The 26186-nt window shown below is 37.4% G+C and overlaps 1 protein-coding gene across 4 annotated transcripts in view; it reads right to left on the reverse strand.

Annotated features, from left to right (window-relative positions):
- Window positions 1–4425: 4425 nt before the first annotated feature.
- The window catches only part of LOC124612521 (palmitoyltransferase ZDHHC3), a 116617-nt gene continuing 94856 nt past the window's right edge, over window positions 4426–26186 (reverse strand). For all 4 annotated transcript variants that reach the window (XM_047140780.1, XM_047140782.1, XM_047140781.1 and 1 more), the window contains exons 4-7: window positions 15799–15935; window positions 15261–15345; window positions 13068–13280; window positions 4426–6026 (exon numbers count right to left, since the gene is read on the reverse strand). In XM_047140780.1, coding sequence (XP_046996736.1) covers window positions 5868–6026; window positions 13068–13280; window positions 15261–15345; window positions 15799–15935 — 594 coding nt within the window. In that variant the 3' untranslated portion in view covers window positions 4426–5867. The remainder of the gene's footprint in view (window positions 6027–13067; window positions 13281–15260; window positions 15346–15798; window positions 15936–26186) is intronic.

Here is a 26186-nt window from a genome sequence, read left to right on the forward strand (position 1 = left end):
GAATTGAAGGTTTACCTAAACAAATATGCTCTTCGGTCCCAAACTGAAACCCCTATTCAATAGATATTTCAATGACTGCTCCCTGCATGGAGACAGATGTTAAACAATTTAGCTATTTATAGGATATTGAATAATAATACAAGGAAAGACAGTTGAACAAAAATTTCACAAACGATGACAGCACCAATGTAAGGAACTGAGATAAAGGTTTCATCAAAGAAAGACTTAGACAAAATTACTGTAGTGGCGGGGGATGCTGATAACAGCTCACTGTGCACTTCCCTTATATGACGAGAAAAGATCCCTGACAGCTAGCAGCACTGTAGCCAGCTTTCAACTGCAAAGTCATGACACTGACTGAAAGCCTTAGACTTATGAACATAATCACATCTCATGGCACGGCTCCCTGCCCCTGTTGGAGGTTCGAGTCCTCCCTCAGGCATGGGTGTGTGTGTTGTCCTTAGCGTAAGATAAGTTTAAGTTAGATTAAGTGGTGCATAAGCTTAGGGACTGATGACCTCAGCAGTTTGGTCCCATAACACCTTACCACAAATTTCCAATTTTCATATCTCATGATTTGTCAGATCAGGCCCATGAAGCAGCCATGCCTAGCCCACTTTAACTGGTAGTGATCTCTTCTTACCAATTGGACAAGTAGTATAGGGCATTCAAGGTTAAGTGGCACCTTTTCCCCTTTATTTGGCTGTAATTATGAGACACAATACTATGTCTAATGTGGCCATTTTCAATTGATAATACATAGAGATAAGTCAAAAAAATCACTTGAAACTGCCATAGAATCTAATATCAGCTGACTGTGTTAAATGTTAAGACTTTTGTCTAAAATTACAGTGCAATACAGGAAAAAATGATGTAACTTAATAATTTCAAGCAGAATGTAGACATTAGTTCTAAGAAATATTACAAAGACTTTTCACAATCCCTGTACAGGCAGTCTTAACATTACACAAACAGTATCTTCCATGTGTATGTTTAGTATTTGTAGCTTTCATTAAATGGATTTGATGGTGGTGATGATGACAATATAGCAATGAAACTAAAGCAAAAGTTATTCGCATCAGGCTAGTATAATCAAAAACAAATACTGGGAAAGAAACCAAAGGTATATGAAAAACTGAGTAATTTCCATTAACAAACAACTGTGGAAGCAAAAGATACACAATGATCAAGATGTTATCCTGATGACATGATATAACCATTTACTGCTCTGTGGAGCATTCAAAAAGAAATGAACTGGAGGCTGTAAAATGAAAACCGCTGAAGAGATCGTACTGTCATTGCCTACGGACAAGGTTTTGTACCTAGAAGAGCTCTGAGGTGCCAAACTCACTGCTCAAGGGACACAGGCACATGCTCTTGTGACGACAGGGTGGGTACGTGCACGTCAACCATCCATTGCATTCTGAAGTGGTGTAAACAAAGAAATGGAGGTTTCAAAAGAAGAGGAAAGGGGGTAGCATATTTCCTAAGAGCAGAAGGAATGTAGGGAACAGAAATTCATCAAAGAATGGCACAAGTGTACAGAGGGCACTGCATATCTATTGCAATTCGAATGTTCAACCTGAGCTCTGGGGCAATGGCTGCCACATAACTCGCTGGTCTTCAATAACAAGGGCATCCATCTGCTGGACAATGGTACTGGTAAATAGGTGTGGCATTCCAGATGATGTGTCACCAGCCAATGATTTCTGTCTTTCCTTGAATCCCTTGTGCCATGCCTTGACCCTTGCAGTGTACATGCAGTGTTCTCCGTACACTTGTTCCATTTTGCAATAAATTTCCATCCTAGACACTCTTTAGACTGTAAGGAAATGCACTACACACCTTTACTCTTCTTTTGCAGTCTCCATTTCTTTATTTTCACCACTATTGAGGTAGTGAACAATAAAGCATGCAAATCCTCACTCTGTCATCACTGGGTGGAAGCCCATGTCCTTTAACAGTGAGTTTTGTGCCTCGCACTCTTATACAAAGGACAGCTTCCCCCACAGGCAATGGCATTATGATCCATTCAGAGGTTTTCACTTTACAGTATAGGGCTCATTTCTTTTTTAATGCCCCCTATATACCAAGACAATCATTACTACTGTTATTAATCTTATGGTGATACAAATTACACATGCTAATTCTGTGTCTAACATTCTGCAACAAAAACTACTTTCATTTTCGGCCATAACAGACATATACCAAGTACAGATAATTAACATGTGCGGATATGCTATCCAGAAGTTCAACAGTTTGGGGAAGGTGCATTGAAGCAACAAGTATATCGCATGAAACACAACAAAAATTATAAATTGATAATTAAACGTAAAATGAAGCACAAGTTAGGGATAAATACAAAAATCTAGTTACAATAATACTACGAAGATGATACACTTTTTATTGTCCTACATAAAACATTAGCGACATAGAAACGTAACACTTATATAAGAAAAAGACAAAGGGAAAAAAAAATCAAGATAAAAACTATGTAAAGGAAAAGTAGAAACAAAGTTAAAAAAGCAAGCAAGTAAAAAGTAGGCAAATAAGTGTTTAAAAGACAGCAGAGAAGAACAAGGTATAAAATAAAATAAAAGCTAGCAATGGATAAACAATAGCAGAGAACTGTAGTAACATTTAGAAAAATTTGGGAGGACAAAGTGAAAGGAGTAAATGAGGTTGCTGTTTGAGGCAAAACAATGAAAACTTTGAAAAGAGACTCCCATCTTCACTGCAAGAGAACAGTACACACAGAGCAAGTGACAAGTGGAGAGCTCTCAAACACCAACTGTTATAGACAAGTAAGAATTATCAATAAAGATTGTTTATCTTTATCCAAAAATCTTTTAACAAGTGTGTAATTATATGCCAATGAAACAGTAATTATTGGGGTGATGAAATCTAGAACAAATCAGATAGAATTAACAGCTTTCCCTCTTTGGGCCTTCTGACTATCAGTCCAAAGTTCCAAGGTTCAATCCCCAGAATCCCCAGTCAGTGCACTGAGTTTCACAACTTGTAATGTTTGTTAGCACAAAAAATTAGGAGCTGCACCATAGTTCAGAGAGCAGTTAAACTGTAGGCCCCCCTACAACTAGCTGGTTAAGTCAGTTCAAAGAGTGAAGGAAGGCAAGGGCATATGCCTGCAACAGGGCCATGCCTAGTACAGCATCACTGAGGACAGCTTTTATCATTTTTGAGGAGAGGAGAGTGGAATTTGGGAGGGGCGGCAGGAGTCAGAGTAACACAAGGAAGAGTTTGTAAGGTCTTGTTGACAAATAAAATATAATAAATCTCAGAGCTGGTCCTCAGAATCAACAGTAAAACTCAGATGTCTTTAGTAAATGAAATTAGTTAAAAAGGTTTAAAAGCATTAGTATAGCAAAATATGTGAAGTGATATATGTGTATTCATCATTTTTACTACTTAGACAAAGCCATTCTATGAAATCTCCGAAAATGCATATCAGTGAAATTTTACTGTCCCATGGTCACAGAAAATACTATACTCTAACAATACACAAGTGCATGATGCCAGTGGCATTATTCAAAGAAATCAGTGAAGAACTGCAGCCCAAATGTTTTCATTTTGGGTGTTGAAAAGAGCAGAAGAAAAAAGAAAATACATAGAAAACATTAAAACACAAGATGAGTAGTTCAAAAGCAAAAAGTTGAAAGAAATATTAAATATGAAGTAGAGTGAATGCTGCACAAGCAATTAACAGATTTTGGTATGTCCTCCTTACAACTTTCTTTTACATCTAGCGTTCTAGTCTGATCCTTTTCTGACTGGCATATTCTTCTCGTAACAACCATTTTACTTTCCACACATTTCCTTGTTTTCTCTTTAGATTCCAAAGAGAGATAGTTCTGAAATATCACACATTTTTGCTTAGCTATCTATGACAACCATATTAATAATATCTTTCAAGTAAAATAAATATATATGTCATCATACTCATTCCTGAGATTTGCATTTTTCATTTTGTTTTAAGGAATGTTTGAAAGCTCATAGCTTTATAATCACAAAATATATTACAGAAAGCAGGTACTTATTGCATAAACACACACTAACTATACACCATTAAACATAACATCACACTGGCAGTACTGAGAAAGAAGAGGATACTGGAAAGTATGGAATGTTAAAATTTTGGGGAATGGCATGAATACTTTCTGTCTTCTGTGAGAACCACACACCAATGCCCTCAAGTACATATTTTTTTCTTAATATCTTGTCACCCTCAACATATGATGGCTATCAAATCCACAGTGAAATATCTTATGACATTTATTACGCAACTGAAAATGATTGTGAAACCTCAATTGAATAATTAATATTACAACATATCTGAATCAAAGATGTGAAATGTATGTGTACAGTCAAAAATAATACTTTTATACTGTACCAAAAGAACTGACATTTGTTGGCAATATTTATTCAACATATAATACAAAACAAATAAAACAGATGAGGAAATCACAGTACTGACAATGGTCATGCCATTTACCAATTTTCTTTGTTGGATACAAAAAGCATTGCTATTTAACAGAATTAGTATATACAACTGTACAAAAATAGGAAATACATATTATACACTGTTTAGAAAATCATGCTGTCAGTAGGTAATACTATTGATGTGTACTAAACTATTTAATGCCACCTTCACAATGACAGCAATAAAGACCATGTCTTCTTTGTATATAATTACAACAAATGATAAAAAATATATGGCTAAGGAATTCAATAAACTGTGATGGTTTTATGAAAGAGTACATTTTGTTTTGCAAGGAGTGCTTACAGACATTAAGCCAGTTTTGAGAAATATATGGCCACTACAGGAACATGTCACAGTAGTCCAAACTATTTCTGAGCAAACATGGCAAATCCAACAAATTGATGATATGAAATAAGTATTTACCATAAAATTGATTTGTACCGCACTGGGACAGGAATGTCATGATAGAGAACACAATATAATAAATAACGTAGGAACTAGACAAACAGAAGTTGGTTTTTGACTCTTTTTGTATTCTGTCTTATTTCACTGTTTGCAGTCTGATTGTAATTTAGCCTGCACACTGCGTGTAAATACGCGACAGTATGGCATGCTGAAATCACTCAAATTCTGCAGAAGTCAATTTCATGATATGGATCACTGTACACTGGGTTATCCAAAAATGATTACAAGTAACATTCACTTAGTTACTTTCGACTTGCGGATCAAAAAAGTTTATAGGGCAAACTCTGATGTACCATTTGCACATAACTGATATTTTGTCAGCTTAAACATAGCTATCTAACATGGTTAGACCTCTTTTCTATCAACTATATTTCATAGTTTAATTTGGGATAGTTATTTTCCACTTTTTTAATTACAATCGTAGGTGCTCCCAGTGCACAAGACATAGAAACTATTATACTCTGCACAGTCAAAATGAAAGATGCTATGATACACATTCAATAGGCAGAAGAGGACTGAGATGAGCAGGCTAGTATGACCAAAATTACATACTGACATTAGGTATTCAATACCAGCGGCAATGAGAACAAGTGTACAAATGTGACCTTAGCACCAAAACAGTAATGTTATCAAAAAGTCACTGTGAAATGAAAGTACATTATTTTTCAGTGAGAACAACAACCACAGTTTTATGTCACTCCTTATAATAATCTTGCTCAATAGGCAAGATGGAAAAAAACACTGAGCCTTCACAGCAGGTAAACTACAGGTGTCTGGAAAAGCTCATAAAAAATTTTGCAATGAATTCTCAATATAAACTTTCAGCCATGTGTGTGTACAGATTAAAATGTAAAAGTCATTAGTTGCTTAAAATACAAGGTAACCTCACTGACTTTGGGCGTCAGACTGAATATAGGTAGCTCTCAACTTTTGATTTAGAAGGTGGCCTTGTAAATGGAGAGAACCAGGCGAGTGAAAATCGTCCAAAGACTGCCTGTATGCTCTTCCACCGGGACTTCTTCACCCATCGTGCCTCTTCCTTTTTCAGTTGCTCAATTCCCTGAAAGAACAAACATGTATTTTGAGACTCCATTAATTTGCTCAATTTTTTTCACTGCCAGATTTCATCACAATTTATGCACAAATGTTGATATGTGCATTGTATCTCAGGCTTGCTTGGAATATTATGTGACAAAATAGCAGATTTCAAGAAGGAGCAGCAAAATGAATTTCTCCAGAACCTGTTCATGTCTCTGAATGTATAATGAAGAGATAGACCCAGCCCCCTCCACACATTTGCAAACACATGCGCATTGTCCTCTGGGTTAAAAACATATTTTGCAATTGCACTGATTTGCACCAAAATACAGAATGATTCAGACTCAGATATTTCCTGAACCTTTTGTAGTCCTGTCTTCCTCAGTTGCATATAATATTACGGTATATTGATAATTTTTACTTATGGACCGTCTGACAACAACTGAATAAAACACAATTTTAGTGCCATACGCGTTTCGCCTTTATTTTCTGCAAGGCATCATCAGTGGCAGGTTGCGTGGACAATTTCTTACATATTACGCTCCTGTTGCATTTTTGGTGTTGTTCTTCTTCTTATGAATGCCAATTTGCGGTTTTTTTCCACATTCCACAGCACTATGAACCGAACGCTTGTTTCAATGCAATGTTTTGGTTTCTGTTGCCGACTGTCAAAAATTATCAATATACCGTAGATGACAGCTATGGTCTGTAACATAGTAGTTGTAAATTGTTCTTATATATTTTGTTTCTCTGTATAGTAAGTTTCTATTACAGAATGTGTGAAGCTTCCTGTGAAACAGCTAATGAAAATGATAAGACACCTAAAGTCCTGCAAGGTGAGTTCATCACTGCGCGTTAACAGATAACGAATAAACTTACTCATTGTGGCACCTCAAAGCTGCTGTCACTGGTTTCAATCACACTAGTGTGTAAAGGAGGACTGACAACATCCCTCACTTCTATACTGAACTAGTACCCTCCTTGTTATTCTGATTCAGGTATAGGCATCACATGACAGAGAACTTTTTTAAAAATTGTCTACCACACTTAGCGAGAAATTACTGACAGACATGAACAAAAGCAGTGGAACAAGAAGCTTGGGACACATTTTCATTTTATAGCACCCCAGTCACATTAATATCTACTCCTGTATTCTGGACTTTGCAGAGCAATCTTCTGCTTCCAGTTTTGTAGACATGGAAAGAATCATTGACAGGTTTATCCTCAATTTGAAATGTTCCACGTTATGGCTCACACAACCAAACACTTTTGTCAAAACAAAGAATACATTCATGAGCCTCAAAATGGAGAAATATTCTGCAATTTCTGTTCACTACTTTTGAGGGACAAACAGTGAATCTGATAAATTACTTCAGGCTACTAACTTCACTCAAACGTGGACGAGGCTAATCTGGAAAGTAATGTTACAAGACTTTTTTGAAGTAAAAAAAAAAATTATTTTAATAAAATTTACAAGCACTGTAGTACAAGTCTTGCATTATTTTTCCGCATAATCACCATTTAGCTCAAAATATTTTGTCATCTGTGGGACAAGTTTCTTGATTCTCGTCTCATAGCCATGTCCCGCCTCCTTTTTCAGTCAATTCTTCACTTTGGTTTTCACCTCATCATCGTCGTCATTGTCAGAAGAGTGTTTTAGATGAAGGTGTTCCTCCAGTTTAGTGAACAGATGATAGTCACTAGATGTGAGATCAAGGCTGTGAGAGGAGTGGCTCAAAACTCCCAACCAAACAAAGTCAACAACTCTTGTGCTGCATGAGCGGTGTGCGAATGTGCTTTGTCATGAAGGAGACAGACTCCCACTGTCAGCATCGCACGACATTTGTTTTATTACGGCTCTGCGAAGTTTCCTCGTGGTCTCAAAATATCTTGCAGCATTTATTCTTGCACCTCTTTCCAAAAAATCAGCAAGCAGAAGCCCTTTCCTGTCCCAAAACACTGACAGCATGGTTTTCCTCATTGTTTTTTGAGTTTTGAACGTTTTGGCTGAAGGAGAATGAGTATGGCGCTATTGCATTGATTGTCGTTTGCTCTCCGGAGTATGGTGATAATCCTAAGTTTCATACCCTGTCACTATACAGCTGAGAAAAGCCTCGCCTACAGTCAAGAAATTTGCGAGTAGAACTTTCGTGTGCTTTAGTAAGCATATTGGGCATCCATCTCACACACAATTTGCGATAATTTAGTCAATCAGTTATGATTTCATGAAATGTTTGGACAAAATGCATGCAGGTCAACAACTGTCAAACAGCAATCAGAGAGATGATGTTCTTTAATTTTTAGTACCACATCAGCAGTGACAACAGATAGCCTTCGGCTTCGGTCTTCATTTTAAATTTCCGTCCTAAAATTGAAATTCTAGACCCATTTCATCACATGCTGCCTTGATATTAGGTCCTCTCCATAAAATGAAACAATTTTGTAATGAACCGTAGCAGCATTTGTGCCCTTAGCACTTAGATAGCGAATTACACTGTGCAATTCCCACTTGGCAGGAGCCGGAATGAGAACGCTCATTTCTAACAGTCACCACAACACTAATCAATGAGCTAATGATTGCTGGGAATACTCATTCCTTCCGTTGGCTTCCCGCTACATGGCAGTGGTACAAAATTTCCCCCACAGACAATCCATGCTAAAGCTACATGTCTTGTAACCTTAGTTTCCAGATAACCCTCATAAAATAAAGTACAGTAATGATACTCCTTGCTGGTACAACATTCCTCTCATCATCTGTGACTGCTCCTTCAGGCCAATATGACTGACATATACAGGGTGATTATAATTACAGTTCCAGACTTTAAAACACTGCAAAGTGAACTACTGCTCAGAATGACAACAAACTTGAACAGAATTTTATCAAAGAAAGGGGAAACATTACGGAAACAAAAGCATTTAAGAAAAATTTTCTCTCTAGATGTGTCTTTAACCAGCAGAAGAGCAAAATAAAAGACACAGGGAAAACAGCTGCCCCTCAGTTCACATCTGAGATGCTCGACATGACTCTCTCAATGGAAGACCATACACTACTGGTAAAGCTCTTTTACAAGAATAGTGACTGAGTTGTCAATAGCTCTACACAAGTTCCAGACACAAGAGGTTATGAAAAAAGGCATTGGTCCAATGTCCATCAAGAATCCGGAGAAAATGATTATGGAATTAAAAAAGACAGGTTCTTTTGAAGTGAACTGTGGCTGATGGATGAAAACAATTGATACAACATCAGCAGAAGATATGGGTCGAACTGTGGTGTGCAAATGTGGAGTGCATGAGAAATTGCCCAAATTTTCAACATACCGGTAAGCATGGTGCATAAAGTTCCACGAAACAGCCTGCATTACTATCCATACACAATTACCCATGTACAGGAGTTGCTTCATGCAGACCTTCCAGTAAGACAAACATTTACTCTGGAATTTCTTGATCACATGGAAGTGGACAAGGAATGGCCGTGGAATATTCTATGGACAGACAAAACCCATTTCCATCTCCAGAGATAAGTCAATACAAAGAATAGTGTAATATGGGCAACAGAAAATCCACTCACACATCAACCAGTACCACTTCATTCCGCAAAGGTAACTGTTTGAAGGCATCATTTACCACAGGATCATATTTTTTCGAGGAGATGGGTCTTGCGGGTCCTGTTACCTGTGCTGTCACTGATAAATGCTATGAGAGCCTTTAATGCACCACGTCTTTCAACCCTTCAACAGTGTGGATTTGTGGGTAGGATTGTATTTATGCAAGATAGCACTCCTCCACATATCACACAGCCAATGAAGCAGCTGCTGCAGAGGTACTTTGGAAATCCTAGAATTTACAGCCGTCATTTCCCTACAGCCTGATCATCCAGATCAGCTGATTGTAATCTGAGTGACTTCTGACTGTAGGGCTGTGTGAAAGATGCTGTGCTGAATGCTCCAATTGCAAACGTAGCTGCATTGAAGGCGCGAAGTGACTTCTGAGACACTCTGATCTGTTATGGAAAATGATGTTTCTCAGTTTCAACTTGTGGCAGAGAACGGTGGACAGTATACTGAACATGTCTTGTGTCAGTCTCACAACAATTAAAAACTGATGTTTCCCATCCAATGAGGTACAACCTTGCTGTGGGGGATGGGATTACCTAACTAACAGTGTCATTAATGTTGAATGCCAAACCTGTGTAGTCATGTACATTGCATGTATGGTAGGTTTAATGTGCAACTCACACCACAGCTGTTGTATTGCAATTCATCTGTCATTTGTAACTGAACCCATTTATGTTATGATGCTAATGGTGACATCTATTGGGACAATTTTTGCTGCCCCGCCACACAAATGTTTCCTGCTTCTTTGATGACATTCCATTCCAATTTGACGCTATTCTGAGCAGTGATACTTTATACAGTATTTTGGAACTGGAACATTAATTATAATTACCCTTTACCTCTCAACCTCCCAGGCGCACAGCTATAGTTGGGAGTCGATGTGTTTTTGTTGAAATATTCTGCTGCAGAATCCTTACAACAAGGACTGATGACTGCTGCTGCACTTGAGTAAATGATCATCACTACATAGGAGAATTTCCAGAACATATTCAACCAGAATCATTTTCTGATGGTGTAGTTTGTATCCAAGATTTTCAATGTGTTGCAATCCGATGGAAAGTTGCCAAAGGTCATACAACAAGGCATGTTTATCAGAGAGAAAATACAAATTGTGATTCCCTTTCTCCATATACACCCTTTGCATCTACCTTGCACCAAGAATTATACTGACTACTCTTAGACACTTTGTATTCCCTTCTTCTCTATACCCATCACTACCACTACCACTACCACCATCACCACTTTATAACTACTTCTGTCCATCATCTATGGGGACCAAGCATCACACATTTCCTTAGTTCACTGGATGGCAGTAAAATGCTATTCCTTTTAGTTTATCCTGGAGTTAGCAATTATTCTATTTCTGCAGCTAGATGTCATTTCTGTTCATATATCAGAATATTAACATAATATGAATGAGAAAGTCACGCATGCCATTTGTCATGTAGATTCATTGGACACATTTTAATGGTTTATGTGTCACGATTTGGTGTTGTAGCTGGGATGTTTGCCTGTCCAAAAAGGTGCAGAAACTGCCTGAAAGCCACGTTGATGCCGCTCCATATACCAGATCAGATATGAGCATGGTTCACATAACTGTCTCTCAAACCCAAGATATAATAGCAATTTTTTAATATACAGGCATGCAGAAACTGGTGTGGGGTAATTTGTGGGCAAAGTCTGGTGGTCTAGTTACTGGTTTTATTAGTTTCTTAGGACTGCAGATTGCAAAATAAAGGTTGCATATGATGGATAGGGTAGCAGCTGTCAAAATGCATGTCTTACGGCCTGCTAGAGCGTCTTCTGGTTTCGTTTCCCTTAATACACAGTGATGTATAGCTTGCCAAAGAAGTCACATGCTCCACATTTCAGACATATACTTCCTACTTAATATAGGTTAGCTCTTAATGGGCTAAAGCAGTCGACTGCAAGAAGCAGTTCTAAGTACACCATCTGTTGGAATATCATTTTTACAGCTTATCAATGCCACCACACTACGTCACCAGTACCAAAAGCCCTAATGAGGCTTTTGCATATGGTACTTGCTTTGCAGTATGAGGTAACTTACACTGAGCCTACTGCCAGTCCAATAACAAGCAATATCACGTTCTGTTATAGTACAGCTTGTCTCATTCCACATTCTCGAATATTTTCCTTCATGATGGGATCTATATGTAAAGTAAAGTTGTATGGCATGAATGGCTGGGAGACCCCAAGGGGCAGGTTCAGCCTATTAATTGCAATGGTTTCTCCCAATCATTAGCATCCACAGCCACATTTCTGTTGTGAAGTATGAGAGCTGTGTACATAAGTGAACCTGTTCAATATTGATGAATGTAACGGAGTGTGTATAGTGTAGTGTCATGTTCATGTTGGATGATGATGATGATGATGATGATGAAAGAAGGGCCAATAAAATAAGGCTTTGGTTTGCCTCCCCACAAAATTTTCTGTGTGTTCTTTCTAATTTAAGTTGTTCGTAATTGTGATTCCTTGGTATTTAGTTGAATTAAAAGGCTTTAGATTTGACTGATTTATTGTGTCACCAAAGTTTAACGGATTCCTTTTAGCATTCATAAGGATCATCTCACACTTTTCGTTATTTAGGGTCAAATGCCAAATTTTGCACCATACAGATATCTTTTCTAGATTGTTTTGCAATTTGTTTTGATTTTCTGATGACTTTCCTAGTGGATAAACGACAGCATCATCTGCAAACAACCTTATATGGCTGCTCCCTTCTGTTTTACTCGATGACTTTCCATCAGTTGCTATAAACTGTGACCTCTCTGACAGGAATTCGTGAATCCACTTGCATAGTTGAGAGGATATGCCAAAGCACACATTTTACTGCAGGTCGCTTGTGTGGTAGTGTCAAAAGCCTTCTGGAAATCTAGAAATACAGAATCAACTTGAAACCCCTTGTCAATAGCACTCAAAACTTCGTGTGTGTAAAGGGCAACTAGTTGTGTTTCACAAGAACGATGTTTTCTAAATCCGTATTGACTGTGTGTCAATATACCATTCTCTTCAATGTAATTCATACTGTTCAAGCACAATATATGTTTCAAAATCCTGCTACATGTTATTATTATTAAAGTAAGAAGCTCATCTGTGTCACTATTACTTGCTCTAAATGACAAGTGTCAAAATACTGTTGCTTGAATCAGTCATGATTTACAGATAATTAAAACAGTACCAAACAGAAAAAAATATGTTCAACAGAAGAGAGGTAGTTCTCTTCTTAAAAAACATACAGCTACTTTTGAATGAAGAACACTTTTAAAACATTTTGACCATTCCTTTACCAGGACATAAGGAAGTGAAGTATTAAACACACACACACACACACACACACACACACACACACACACACACACCTCTGCAAAATAGCGGCAAAATAATTATTTCAGTCTTTGCAAAAGGAAATAGCCACAAAATGAATGTACCGTTTCATCATTCCAGATGGCCTGCAACTGTGTTCCCAACATCACAGCAGTAAATATGGCAAACAGAAGAGCTTCAAAGACCAGGAAGAGCAGCAGAACTACAGTGGCAGGAGGTGAGTAAGTAGAACAGTCCTTCCACTCATGGCGAACACATATGATGAACTGGTTGATTGACAGGAACAGTGCATGCACCGATATTGCTGCAATGTAAAACTGTTAAACAAAAGAAAAATAGATGAAAAACAAATTAAAATAAAAGGCAATACAATACAACCTTGTTGTAATGCACCCACAAAACATCAGTTATTTATCTAATTGTGTTACTTGCTTATCCTGCTTCAATAATTTGAGCTATCGAAGGCTGAATCTTTCTCAGTAATTTTTACTTACCTTCTGCAGTGAAGATTTTGCCTGTGGATTACCAGTGAATACATAAGTAGTCAGATTTTGGGGCTACATACATAAGTTAAAGCCTTTTGACTCACTCATTTTCGATCAGGGTCTCTCCCTTGTGTTGCTGCCTTCTCTGTACCTATCTGAGTACAAGAGCTGGGTACCAACACAGAAAACAAAGACTAGAGCACAAAGGTATGCAGATCTAAAAATGCAGTTTCTGAGGAGACCTAAAGGATGTATGAAGGAAGATAATTTTAGAAATGAAAAATAAAACAGAAATTAAATGTAGGAGCAGTAGACCCTGGATTCAGATGATTGTAGCGTGTCATGAGGATAGAGATTAACAGGTTTCCAAAGAAAGCTTTGTGCTATGCAACTTGAGGGGAAGAAAAGAAACAACAAATATGGGTAGACCAAGGAGGAGAAGAAAAGAAAAGATCTGATAATGGAACAGTCGGTAGACTAAACCTTGAAGTAAAAAGAGGAATAACAATAATTTTATCTACTTCAGTTATTCCTTTCTACATCAATATAACATTCAAATTATTCCCAGTAGAATTCAGAATAAATTATTCCCAGTAAAAAAAAAAAAACACTCTCATGCACCTTACTTTAAAAGTTTACAATGACTTGTCAACATTCATTCTGGATATATAAATCCATCAAGAGGCACAAGTGTTAGTGCATAGAGTGAGGTTCACCTGTATGGATGAAGCAGCCACCATTTCCGGTGTTTGTTCCAACCAGTCACACATCTACACTGCCCCATACTCCCCTCTTTTTTCTTCAGTCTTCTGTTATCCTGAATTTTCATTATCATACTTTATTACTTTTATTCATTTCCCATCGGTAATACACCTTTCAACAAAGGCTGCACGTGAGTAATACAGAATAGAAAGTAAGAAGAACGGCAGAAACTCAGTAATTTCAGCTTCACCAATAACTACATGCACACACAATAATAAATTTAATTATAAACTTGTACTTGCTGGTCCCTGTGAGGACAACACACACTGTGGGAACAACACACCAAGGTTTCAATATGTTTCCTTTAACAACTTAACACTATCTTTCAACAGGCAGCTTATTCACTTAGAATTTATTATAAAAATAATGGTAATACATGTTAATAAAATTTTGTCCATAGCTTAACAAAACTTAAACAGTGAAATTGATTCGCTTTAATTCAAACAAGGTGGGGAAGGACTCATCATTATTAATAAACAGAAGTTAATGAAATAGAGAGAAGAAAAAGGAAATTTCTAAGGGAAATCCAGGGCCCAAAAAAGGGAACAGTAGATGAGTTTACATTTCACATGAGAGCAAACAAGGAATTATATGGAAGGCTTGAAAAAATCCCGGTCAATGGAGAAATGAAGGTTGGCTCCCTACAGCTGCATTAAAAGAATGAAACCAGAAAGGACTGGAAATGAGGTACTGACTTACCAATAGAACAAAAAGATTCAAACCCCACAATTGAAAGAAAGAAATTAGGCTCTATGGTGGTGTGCAACCATTAAAGAAGATAGAGGAAAGAGAAAGAGAGAGAGAGAGAGAGAGAGAGAGAGAGAGAGAGATTGAGAGCAAAACTACTAGGCATGGTGGATCAGCATAACAAGAAAGTATTCTCGTGACAAGAGCAAGGGGTCAGAGGATGAAGAAATATTAGTGAAAAGAATTGGGTTAGTACATTGGATAGGTAGATAAAACAATCAAATAAACCAATAAAATTAAAAACAACAATCTTCCTGTCATACAAAACTGAGATAACTGGAATGAATGGCATTGCTAACTTACCGTAAACAACACAAAATACTTTTGATTGTTTTCACCAACACAGTTATTGACCCATGGACAATGGTGATCCATCTTCCTAATACATCTGTAACAGCATGGATGATACTAAACTAGTCAAATCAATACATTTACTCCATTGCAGAAAATGAAGGTAAGTAGATAAAAGTCTAGACAATGATACTTTTTCATTCAGTGCTGTTACAATTCACTGATTAAAAAACTGGAAGTTCCAAATGCATTTTCAATACTGGACCAACTGATCTAATTTAAGAGTGCTATGTGTCAACAAAGACACTTTCCTAATGTACTGTAGACACAATTTTTATTTTAATTAACATGGCTGACTCGCAAGAAAGTAATAACACAAAGAATATTCTTATGAGGAAGAGCAACGAGTCAGAGAATGAAGAAATACTAGTGAAAAGAACTGTTTAATTATAGTGGATAGGCAGATGGAACAATCAAATAAATGAATAAGATTAAAATCAACAGCGTTTTTGTTGAGCAAAACTATATGAGAATATTAGTGTTAACTAACCTTTGGCAAACAGAGCAATGATGTGCTCTTTCTGGTTTGATGCTACAGCACTTGGGGCACTTGAATATAACCTGACCTTCTCGAAAACCCATTTGCTGGATCATCTCTTTTGTGGCATTTCCTTTTGGAACTGCACCCTGAAGTAAGTTTCAAGTTTCATTACAATATGCATTTCTCACATTTTAGTCATATTTAAAAATAAAATAAAATTTTCTGGAAAGCATATTTTTAATGAAAGAGAAGCACCAATGAAATATTATTATTATTATTATTATTATTATTATATACTGCAAAATCCCTAAAAGAGTGCACACTCCCAATTGCCTATCTAACAGCTTCTAGGACAACAAAAAATTATTTTCAGTATTTCATATAATCGTTGACCACATTTAAAAATTTGAAATGCTGTTGTAAGAGATTCATTAAGAACTATAATCTTATGTTAAAGGTTAACACAGTACTGGCATGTTGTATGTGTCTTGAGACAGCATTATCCACAGCATGCAAACTATCTAGACTTTATTCATCCAATTTATGAGAATGAGGACACCTAGTGACTTCCAGTGAACTTTACACATAAGTTCAAACCATTTAAAAACCTTTGCTTGCCAATGCCCCACACAAAATTATGAAAGGAAAAAAATGTTTATTGTTTATTACATTTTCACATTCTTGCAGTAAAACTTCAGAATCACACAAAAAATATTTTAGTTAATTACTTCCTTACTACTGAATCTATTAGCAACACATTTTGCAGACAGAATCCACACAGACCACTGAATGTACTTGCAAAGTTATACGATTGTACAACACACAGTTCAGGAGATATGTCATCAAAATCCTTGGGATGCATCAAAACCTATCTTTTTCTTAAAACGGAGCACAATTTATGATACCTGGACTATACTTATCCACTGTTCAGTAGTGAGAATACTTAGTGACTTCCAACAAACCCTAAACATAATTCTGAATGTTTTCCAAAATTTTTCATTACTCTATGGGTGACTAATCCAAAACTAATAAAACCAACTATTTAAGTTTTTTGTCTTCAACAGCAAAGATTTTACATGCTTAAAATCAAATATTTAACAAACAAACTGATTTGCAAAGTAATTAGGTGTTTGAATCTGTTTTATACATGGGTAATTTTGGAAATTTGTGGTAAGTTCCTATGGCACCAAACTACTGAGGTCATCAGCCCCTAGTCTTACACACTACTTAATCTAACTTTAACTTACACTAAGGACAACACACACACACACACACACACACACACACACACACACACACACACACCCATGCCCGAGGGAGGACTCAAAACTCCGACGGGGACCTGCCCGAACCGTGGCAAGGTGCCTCATACTGCAAGGCTATAATGGGAGTTTGATTCTTTAAAGAACCTTATTCTTTAGTCCATCTATTGTAGGCAGCTCAAGAAGGGTGCCTGTAAGGGTGAAAGGGAAAACAGCCCTTCCCCCACATCTGCATCTACATCTACATAGACACTCCGCAATCCACCATGTGGCGTTGGCAGAGGGTAACTCATACCGCTACTAGTCATTTCCTTTCCTGTTCCACTCGCAAATAGAACATGGGGAAAATGACTATCTACATGCCTACCTATGAGCCCCAATTTCTCGTATCTAATCTTCATGGCCCTTATGCACAATGTATGTTGGAGGCAGTAGAATTGTTTTGCAGTTAGGTTCAGATGCCAATTCTCTAAATTTCCTCAATACTATTCCTCAAAAAGAATGTCACCTTCCCTCCAGAGATTCCCATTTCAGTTCCTAAAATATATCTGTAACACTTGCGTGCTGTTTGAACCTACCAGTCAAAAATCTAGCAGGCTGCTGCTGAATTGCTTCAATGTCCTCCTTTAATCTGACCTGGAACGCATCCCAAACACTCAAGCAGTACTCAAGAATGGATTGAACTAATGTCCTATAGGAGATGACCCACACTCTCAGAATCCTCCCAATAAACCAAAGCCGACCATTTGCACTCCCTACCACAATCTTCACATGGTCGTTTCACTTCATATCACTTTACAACGTTACGCCCAGATATTTAAACAACATGACTGTGTCAAGCAGGACACTTCCAACATTGTTGCTACGGGATTGTTTTTTCTTACTCATCCACATTAATTTATATTTTTCTACATTTAGAGCCAGCTGACATTCAGTACACCCTCATTCTCTTCCGCACCATGGCTGCCTGTGGTTTTGGTTTTTGTTACTGGCCTTCCAAAAAGTGTTACTGCACTAGTAGGCTGCACTGTCAGCCTTACTGTGTAATATTTCATTGGTTGCTGTTTGTTCTCCAATTTTCTCAATCTAGACTGTAAATACATACTGTTGTTGTGGTGTCATTTCGTCCAAGTAGCACCATAAAAAAGCGATTCCTACTGAACAGATGTCTATTGCTAACACTGTTTTGTGCCAAAAGTGAACTCCATTCACACAGCTGCCACCTACACAGCTCATTAATGTTCAACAACGGAGTTCTTGCCGCAACTTTGCTATGGTATTACAGGATTTTAAATTTCGGTGCGTGAGTGCTGAAACAAAATATGCTACTTGACTGAAGGCTTTTGACTTTTGCCAATTTCTACCATCCGAGTACTGGAGTGAGATTCAAAAGTGGAGGAAGCAATCACAAAAAGTAGTGGGAATATGTAATTTACTTGGCCCTTCAGTGAACATATTTGCTGCTTCCAAGCTTCAGTCAGAATGGTGTGCTGTTTAAATAAAAAAAGAATTCAATAATAATCTTTCCGTGGCTATTTCATAAAATTATGGCTGTTGTTAGTTGTCATGCTTACACACAATTAAAGTTTTTCCTCTAAGTTGAGCCCTCATGTAACCAATCATAAACTCTGCCGATGTTTACATTGTTGATAGAATGCAACACAGCTGCTAAACTCGACTCCAACAATATACTAAAAAGCAAAGAAATATAAAGTAAACTTATAATAAAACCTCAATTTCCAGAAATTGATATTTTTCTTAACTCTTAATTCAATTTGCTTTTTCATTAATAATTATGCACTAGTAATCATTTATGAGGAGTAAATAAAATCTGCTTTTTATTATACTTTATTCTAAATCCAAATGTACAATACCTGCCATAAATAATAAGGCATATATTTTGTCTTACTTTAAACAATTTGTAATTTACTTACTACAATAATGCACAATTTTTATTAAACCTACTTACAAAACTATAAAAATTGCTAAATCTGTCCAGAAAAAAAGGAGAAACGTAGTTTCACAAGATTTCAATTCGGATAGCTATGACTGGTGGCCTCCAGAATTAATGATGATGGTTTGACCTCTACAGTAATGTCCCTAATAAGAATATGAGGTATTCTGTGTTCTGTCATGTAATGTGCAATACTTGCGAATAAATTTCTGATAATCATTAATTAATACTGCTGACCTGCTATGTTTGAACTGGGAAGTCAGACTAACAGTATATGTCTTTGTTAATGTAGATTCATCTCCTGAAACTTCTTCCATGCTGGAAGCTGGAATGGTCTCTCAGAGATCTTAATCCTTCAATAAACAATGTCGGGTCCATCTCCATTAATATCAATATATTGACCAGTTTGTCACAACATATGGACACAATACCATATGTTATGATAAATGAGCTGTATCAATACATGAACTCAATAAAAAATTTTCTGACTATAACTAATGTTCATTCTCCTCTCTTGAATGACAGCTGTGAATGACCTCCAAGACTCTCCATATATTGGTGCAAAATCCTTCTCCCATGGAGAGCACCCTATCTTCAAGGCACGGTCTGGCAAAATGGAATATACTGCTCAAACAGCAGGTAACACAAAGCACAGTAACAATCGTATGGTAATTCCTGCTTGCAGATCCATCCAACTCCACATTAGATACACAAAAAGAACACAAACTTCCAAACAGCATTCTGTACTAAAGCATTACTTAAACAAAACTTTTATGGTGGTGATCATCAATCATCGATTCATGCTGTGCAACACATCACTTCATCAAAGTTACATGTTACACTACAAATAGCAGGACACAGTGCAACAGGAACTGATAGTTTTTTTATGAATCAATCTGTCTTTTATGAAAAAGTTGTGAGCCCCATAACAAATGGTTTATTTGACCATGCTGGTTAAATTGCAGCTATGAAACAACCACATCAATTATGTTTAATTAAGAAAAGACAATGAATTTTTTACATAATTGAAAATGCTGACTGTTAGACTATTCAGAGAGAATTCACAGGATGAAAATGGGAAGAAATTTATCGAGAACACACACTAAATGAGAAATTTAATTCTTTCCTACAACTATTCTCACAACATTATTAATGCAGTTTTCCTTTACAATCAACCAGAGACATTTACAGTGAACACTAAGAAAAAGGGTGGTTAACATGTGGGATCAAATTATCTCGTGTCAGGAGAGGAGAGCATTATTTAATGCCAAGAACCAGCTCTAACGAATACTTTAAAGTGCACTATGAGCAGTACTGCACAATTCTTCAGCATGTCATCAAAATCCTTGTCTGTTTTTTTTTTAAATAAATAAATAAAAACATAAAAATTTCAAGAACCAAGAAAGGACATTCTGGAGCATTACTAGGCATGAAATGAATAAACTCAGCAAGGCAAATGGTACTGAACTCCCAGAGGTTTTAGCAGCGAGGCAGATGACAAAAAATTGAAAAAAATGAAATCATCCCTCAAAATAGGAGCCAATAAACTTACTTCAGTGGGTAATGCATACTCCACTGTCAGACATCAGTTTTGCTAATTCACCTGCTTGAGAGGCCACAAAAAGCATTATATCAATAAAAAGTAGCAACTCTTCTGGTTATACGGGATCTCACCCAAAGTACTAAAATCTTTTGCTGACTTGGTTGTATCAGCCCTGAGTTACCTTTGTAATAAGTCAATGAGCGCAGGAGCGTTTCCTCAAAGAGAGAAGTGTGCACTAGTAACGCCAATATACAAGAACCAAGACAAGCAACTGACCTGTGATTATAGAGACATCTCCCTCCTTCCTTTGTTCTCAAAATTTTTTGAGAAAGTCTTGCTGAGAACAACCATTCAACAGCAGCTCATTTGGCTTTTGAAAAGACTTCTCTGCTGAGAACGCAAGATACTATCATGACTGAGCACAATCAAGCCCAAACCTGAAGGAAGGATTGTCAATGAAGTTCAACACTAACTGATAGCATGTTTATTACTGACGCCAGTGAACAGCCAGAGCAGAACTGAGCTGGACACAGAATGCTACTATTTATACAAACATAGAATATTCCAGAATACACAAATATGAGGTATTTTGAGGCTCTTCCTGAAATGATACATTATAAATAACAAATAACTGCTTGTGTCTCGCATTGACAGACCCTCGCATTCTGGTTGTGTTGATACATCCTCTTCACTAAGATTAAGCATGAAGGCAGAGCCTTTTGTCACAAATTTTTGATCGTTGAGTAAGTCTTCAGTTTCCTAGAATCTCCCATTGTCAATCTGCACCTGTAGATTGTAGCAGGGCCTCATACAGAGGCAGGGGTGCTGCCTTATAAAAAAATTGGAGGGGCCCATACTGGGGGTCTTGCCCCGGAAAATTTTCTAAATTTTAGCTGAAAAATAGTGAGTTTTTAAGTTTTTTAAGCATTTTAGTGTCATATGATCAACATTAGAAACCTGAAAACTGGACTTTCAATAGCTCGACGCTCCAGGAAACTCAACAAGCCTGACACATTTTTTGGCTTTGAAAAAAGAAACAAAACATAAGCACGCACGGTATTTTCGTAAAAAGCTCATTTAATTTACAGCAATAACCATGCTTATAGACTATTACAGAGCAGAGAATATATAGCTCTGTAAAGACTGAAATTATATTTAAATAAATTCTAAACTATCATTAAAAGAATAAAACATAAAATATTGCTGCTGCACAGTTATAGCACTTTGATTAATGAGTGAAATAGCCAATTTAAGTTTACTTTATTAAATAAAAACAGTATCTCAAAGTTAAAGCTTTAACAAAGTTAACACAGAATACCTAATACTTTCAGTCAAAAAGTAAGTAAATAGCAGGTTTTAAATGGGTCTTACACCCTAAAAATATTTAAGTATTTGAAAATAACTAATACAGTACTATAGTAATATAATAATACAGTACTAAACTAGTACTACTATTTTGAAACTGAAAATTTAATATTATTTATGTATTTAATTCTCTATTTTATAAAGATTTTTAATATTGCTCTAAATGCCACTATTAGGGCTACAGTGTCTTTAGAAAGATGCAGATGTCGACTGTCTGACTGGATTACTGAATATAAAGTTGATGACTGGTCGGATATCCAATTCAGCCAAAACATCTCAGTGGGCATGAAGAGGAGCCAAGTTGTTCAATCGCTTCTGTCCCACTGGTGATCGGAGATATGACTTCAGAGGTCTAAGGACGTTAAATGACCATTCTGCTGTTGCTGTCGTGATTGGAACTACTCAGAGAAACTTAACACACTTCACTACTTCACATAACATTTCTCCAACTGCAGGCTCTTGTGTAATGTACGTTCTTACATCACGAATGTTTTTTAAGATCAGTTGTTTTTTATTAGCAATTACAGCTAACATATTCAGGTATAAGCGCAGACTGTCAATGACTCAGTCATTTTTGAAAAACTTAGTTGATTTTTCCAATTTTGTTTCACCTCTATTTACCAAAAGCAAGCACTCTTGCTCAACTGCAATGACCTGTGTTCCAGTTGAAGCAAACCGCTTAGTAATGCAAGATTGCACCATTTCACAAACTTCAATGTAAATACTTTGTAGTATTCCTTTGGGGTTTTGAAAGTGTGTGGTGACTGGTTTCATTGTTTTAATACTTCTTTGGTATACTTCAATTCCGATGAAGCGAAGGATCATCAACTTGTGAAGGTTTTTCTTTTAAACACTATTCCCAAAAGTGTTCAAAACTATCACGCCTTCCATTCACTACACAAATCAAGCCCTCATATATTTTTTCCAGATCAGCAACACTTAGATGAGGACGTCGAATTTTTTCATTGACATCCTCTACTGGGTACACTGCATGGCAATAAAGTTGTAAAAGGAAATACGTCTTGAATTGTAACATTGACTCACATTTGTAATCTGCCTCTGTTTTGTCCTCTGCAGAAAATGTTTCAAAAACTCTAGAAGTTCTTCAAAGTTTTTCAATATTCTCAAGATACTAGAAGCTCGCATAGTCAATTGAGTCGGGCAAAGGAGTCATAGAACAGCTTGGTCATTGGCGCTCTCACAGTGTATGCTTCTGAAAAGTCCCATCTTTTTGTTGGATACCCTTACCGTGTTTATTAAGTCCTTGGCTAAAGCCATAATATCCCTCATAGGTGTAAGATGGCGGAGACTGTCACAAACTGCCAAGTCTGAATTGTGAGCAGTGCAGTGCAAGTAACATGCTTTTGGTTGTATATCCAAAACTAACTTTTTTAGTCCTTTGAACTTACCTCTCATATTCAAGGCACCATGATAGCACTGTACTCTTAAGTTATCCATTGACAAATCAAGACAAGCAAAAACGTCTTGTAAAATACTAAACAGAGTTTGTGATTCAGTGTTGCGGATCTTGTTTAAGCCAATAAAGTCTTCGTTGATGACTAAGGAACCATTGAGAGTACAAATACAAAATGATACTTGTTCGTGAATCGAAGAATCACTTGTTTCATCAACCTTAATAGAAAAATGTTCAGTCTTCTTGATTGAAGGCAATACCTTTCTCAACACAGACTTCCTAGTAGATCAATGATCTCGTTTTGAATATCGTGGGATGTCCACTTATACCCCAAATGCCCTAACCAATCTTTAAACTCAGGTATGTCATTCTTTCGGAGTTTCAACAATTGAAAAAAATTTAAGTTTACATCTTCGTGCCCTCTAATTGCTAGTCCTTGCCAGCATAGAAATTGCATGGTAGTAAAAATTGTCTCAAGAGCTTAACAGCCTTTCTGCATATTACTATCTAACTGTTCATTCAATTGGGAGGCCAAACGTCTTTATGCGTGAACATATTTTCATGAAGATGGAATTTTTGCAAAGCCTTTTCCCAGTTAGTAAACCCTACTGAAGAAAATGGATCTTCTTTTCTTTTTTGAAGAAAATTGTAATAGATTTTTACCATCTGCCTCTTTGCAGGTTTTGAAAAAAACTTTTTTGGTAGATGCTTCACATTCTAGCCATGTATATTAACCAAGACTTCTGAAATGATCTTCCCTTACCGGATTGTCCAGGTTTCGGCTGTGAACGGTTCTCGCCTGAAGATGACGAAGCAATTGAAGACACAATAATGGTTGGAGGTTGACTTGCAGTATCATCAACTTCCAAGTGCATCTTTTTGGTAACAAATTTATCCATTGCAAACTTAATTCACAATACACTAAGAGACTAAAGTAAACATATAAAATATAGTCATATAAAATAGTCCACTAGACACTAAAGTTGAAACACTAAACACATCTGAAGCATGCCCTGAACGAAACTATCCACACTGAATGACTGCGACAGCAGGGTGTGCTTTATACAGCTGTGGCGTCGTAGTGTCTCGAAGCATCAAGGTGACACGAGGCGGACGGTTCCAGGCACTTCTGCTCCAGTCCTTTTGAAGTAGCTGTGGCCGCAGTGCTGGCTTCCAGCACTAGACTTTACCTGAAGGTTCACGCACCGAGACAAATTCCAAGTGTGCCCGCAGCACCGTAACACCAACATGAGTCACACCACTTGTTTTCAGTTAACCTGCTTACTACTATAATCATTATTTGTTTTAACTCATTACTGAATGTATTTTAAAAGGTAACTATTGTCAAACACGGAAAATAAAAAATTCCAACATAATTTTGTGATTTTACAAAGCATAATACAACTAATAATTTTCTTAAATTATTGGGGGTGCTCGGGCCCCTCAGGCCCCATGGAGTCGGCACCTGTGTACAGAGGACATGAACAATGTCTCTGTACTTTCATCTTCTTGATGGGTGGTTATGATACTTGAATTCCCATGTGACATCTGACAAGGGATGACGGATTCGATACAGCCCAAACTAGTGCTTTAGTAACTACTACGATGGATCCACATTCTGCATGGGTGTAAAATTCCATACCAAGTCTCCCAGGCCATATCTAGCTGACTAGTGCCTGGCATTATAGCGCTCTCGGTCTTTCTTCTGAATGTCCAGGGTCTATATGCAAGCCAGCTGCCTTGCTTCCTCAGTCCTGGTGATGGGATGCTCACAGTCATCCTGAGTATCATCCGGCTGAAATGGAAACAGTGTATCCACTGTCATTTTGGCCTCGCAACCATGTACCAGAAAGAACTGTGGTGTCACCGCCAGACACCACACTTGCTAGGTGGTAGCCTTTAAATCGGCCGCATTCCGGTAGTATACGTCGGACCCGCGTGTCGCCACTGTCAGTGATTGCAGACCGAGCGCCGCCACACGGCAGGTCTAGAGAGACTTCCTAGCACTCGCCCCAGTTGTACAGCCGACTTTGCTAGCGATGGTTCACTGACAAATTACACTCTCATTTGCCGAGACGATAGTTAGCATAGCCTTCAGCTACGTCATTTGCTACGATCTAGCAAGGCGCCATTATCATTTGCTATTTATCTTGTGATGCATGTACCGTCAGACCGATGTTCACCAATTATGGATTAAAGTTAAGTATTCCCGAAGCTACGTACCTTTTTTGCTAGTATAATTACTTTACCTGTTCCAGACCTCGTGCCAGCCTGCGTGAGCTTAAACGCGTGCCTTTCGGCTACCTCCTAGTGGCTTGGCTGTCTTGCCAAGTCACAACAAGAATAGTGCAAAATCAGTAGTGTCTTGCTTCGCTATGTTGTATGCGAATGTCATGACAAGCAAGCACTGCATTCCACTCCCCCTGTTTGATATCAACATGCAGTAAAGAGTATATCTGCCAACTTATTATTAAACTGTTCTGCAGACAAATGGTCTGTGGACTGTAGGCAACTGTCATCCCATGGGTGATGTCGTGACATGAAATTACTTCTGACACTGGTCTCATCCATGCTTCAAAATGATGTCTTCCACAAGAAATAACTTTGCAATTGCCAGACCTTTGGTAGTTGGCACAGCTTTGATGACACCATTGTGAGCAACATAGTCAACACAGGCTACTAACCACCAATCTGCATTTGCTGACTTTGGGAACCTCCTCCAGAGATCACTTTCACTTCCATAGAATGGCACTGCTGCATGGAGGATTGGTACCAGATGCCCTGCAGGTAATCCTTACAATGGCGTAATGTCTAATGGATTGATAGAAATGCGGCCAGTGATACCCGCATCTGATTCTG

Source organism: Schistocerca americana, chromosome 4, assembly GCF_021461395.2.
Source record: "Schistocerca americana isolate TAMUIC-IGC-003095 chromosome 4, iqSchAmer2.1, whole genome shotgun sequence".
Classification (NCBI taxonomy): domain Eukaryota; kingdom Metazoa; phylum Arthropoda; class Insecta; order Orthoptera; family Acrididae; genus Schistocerca; species Schistocerca americana.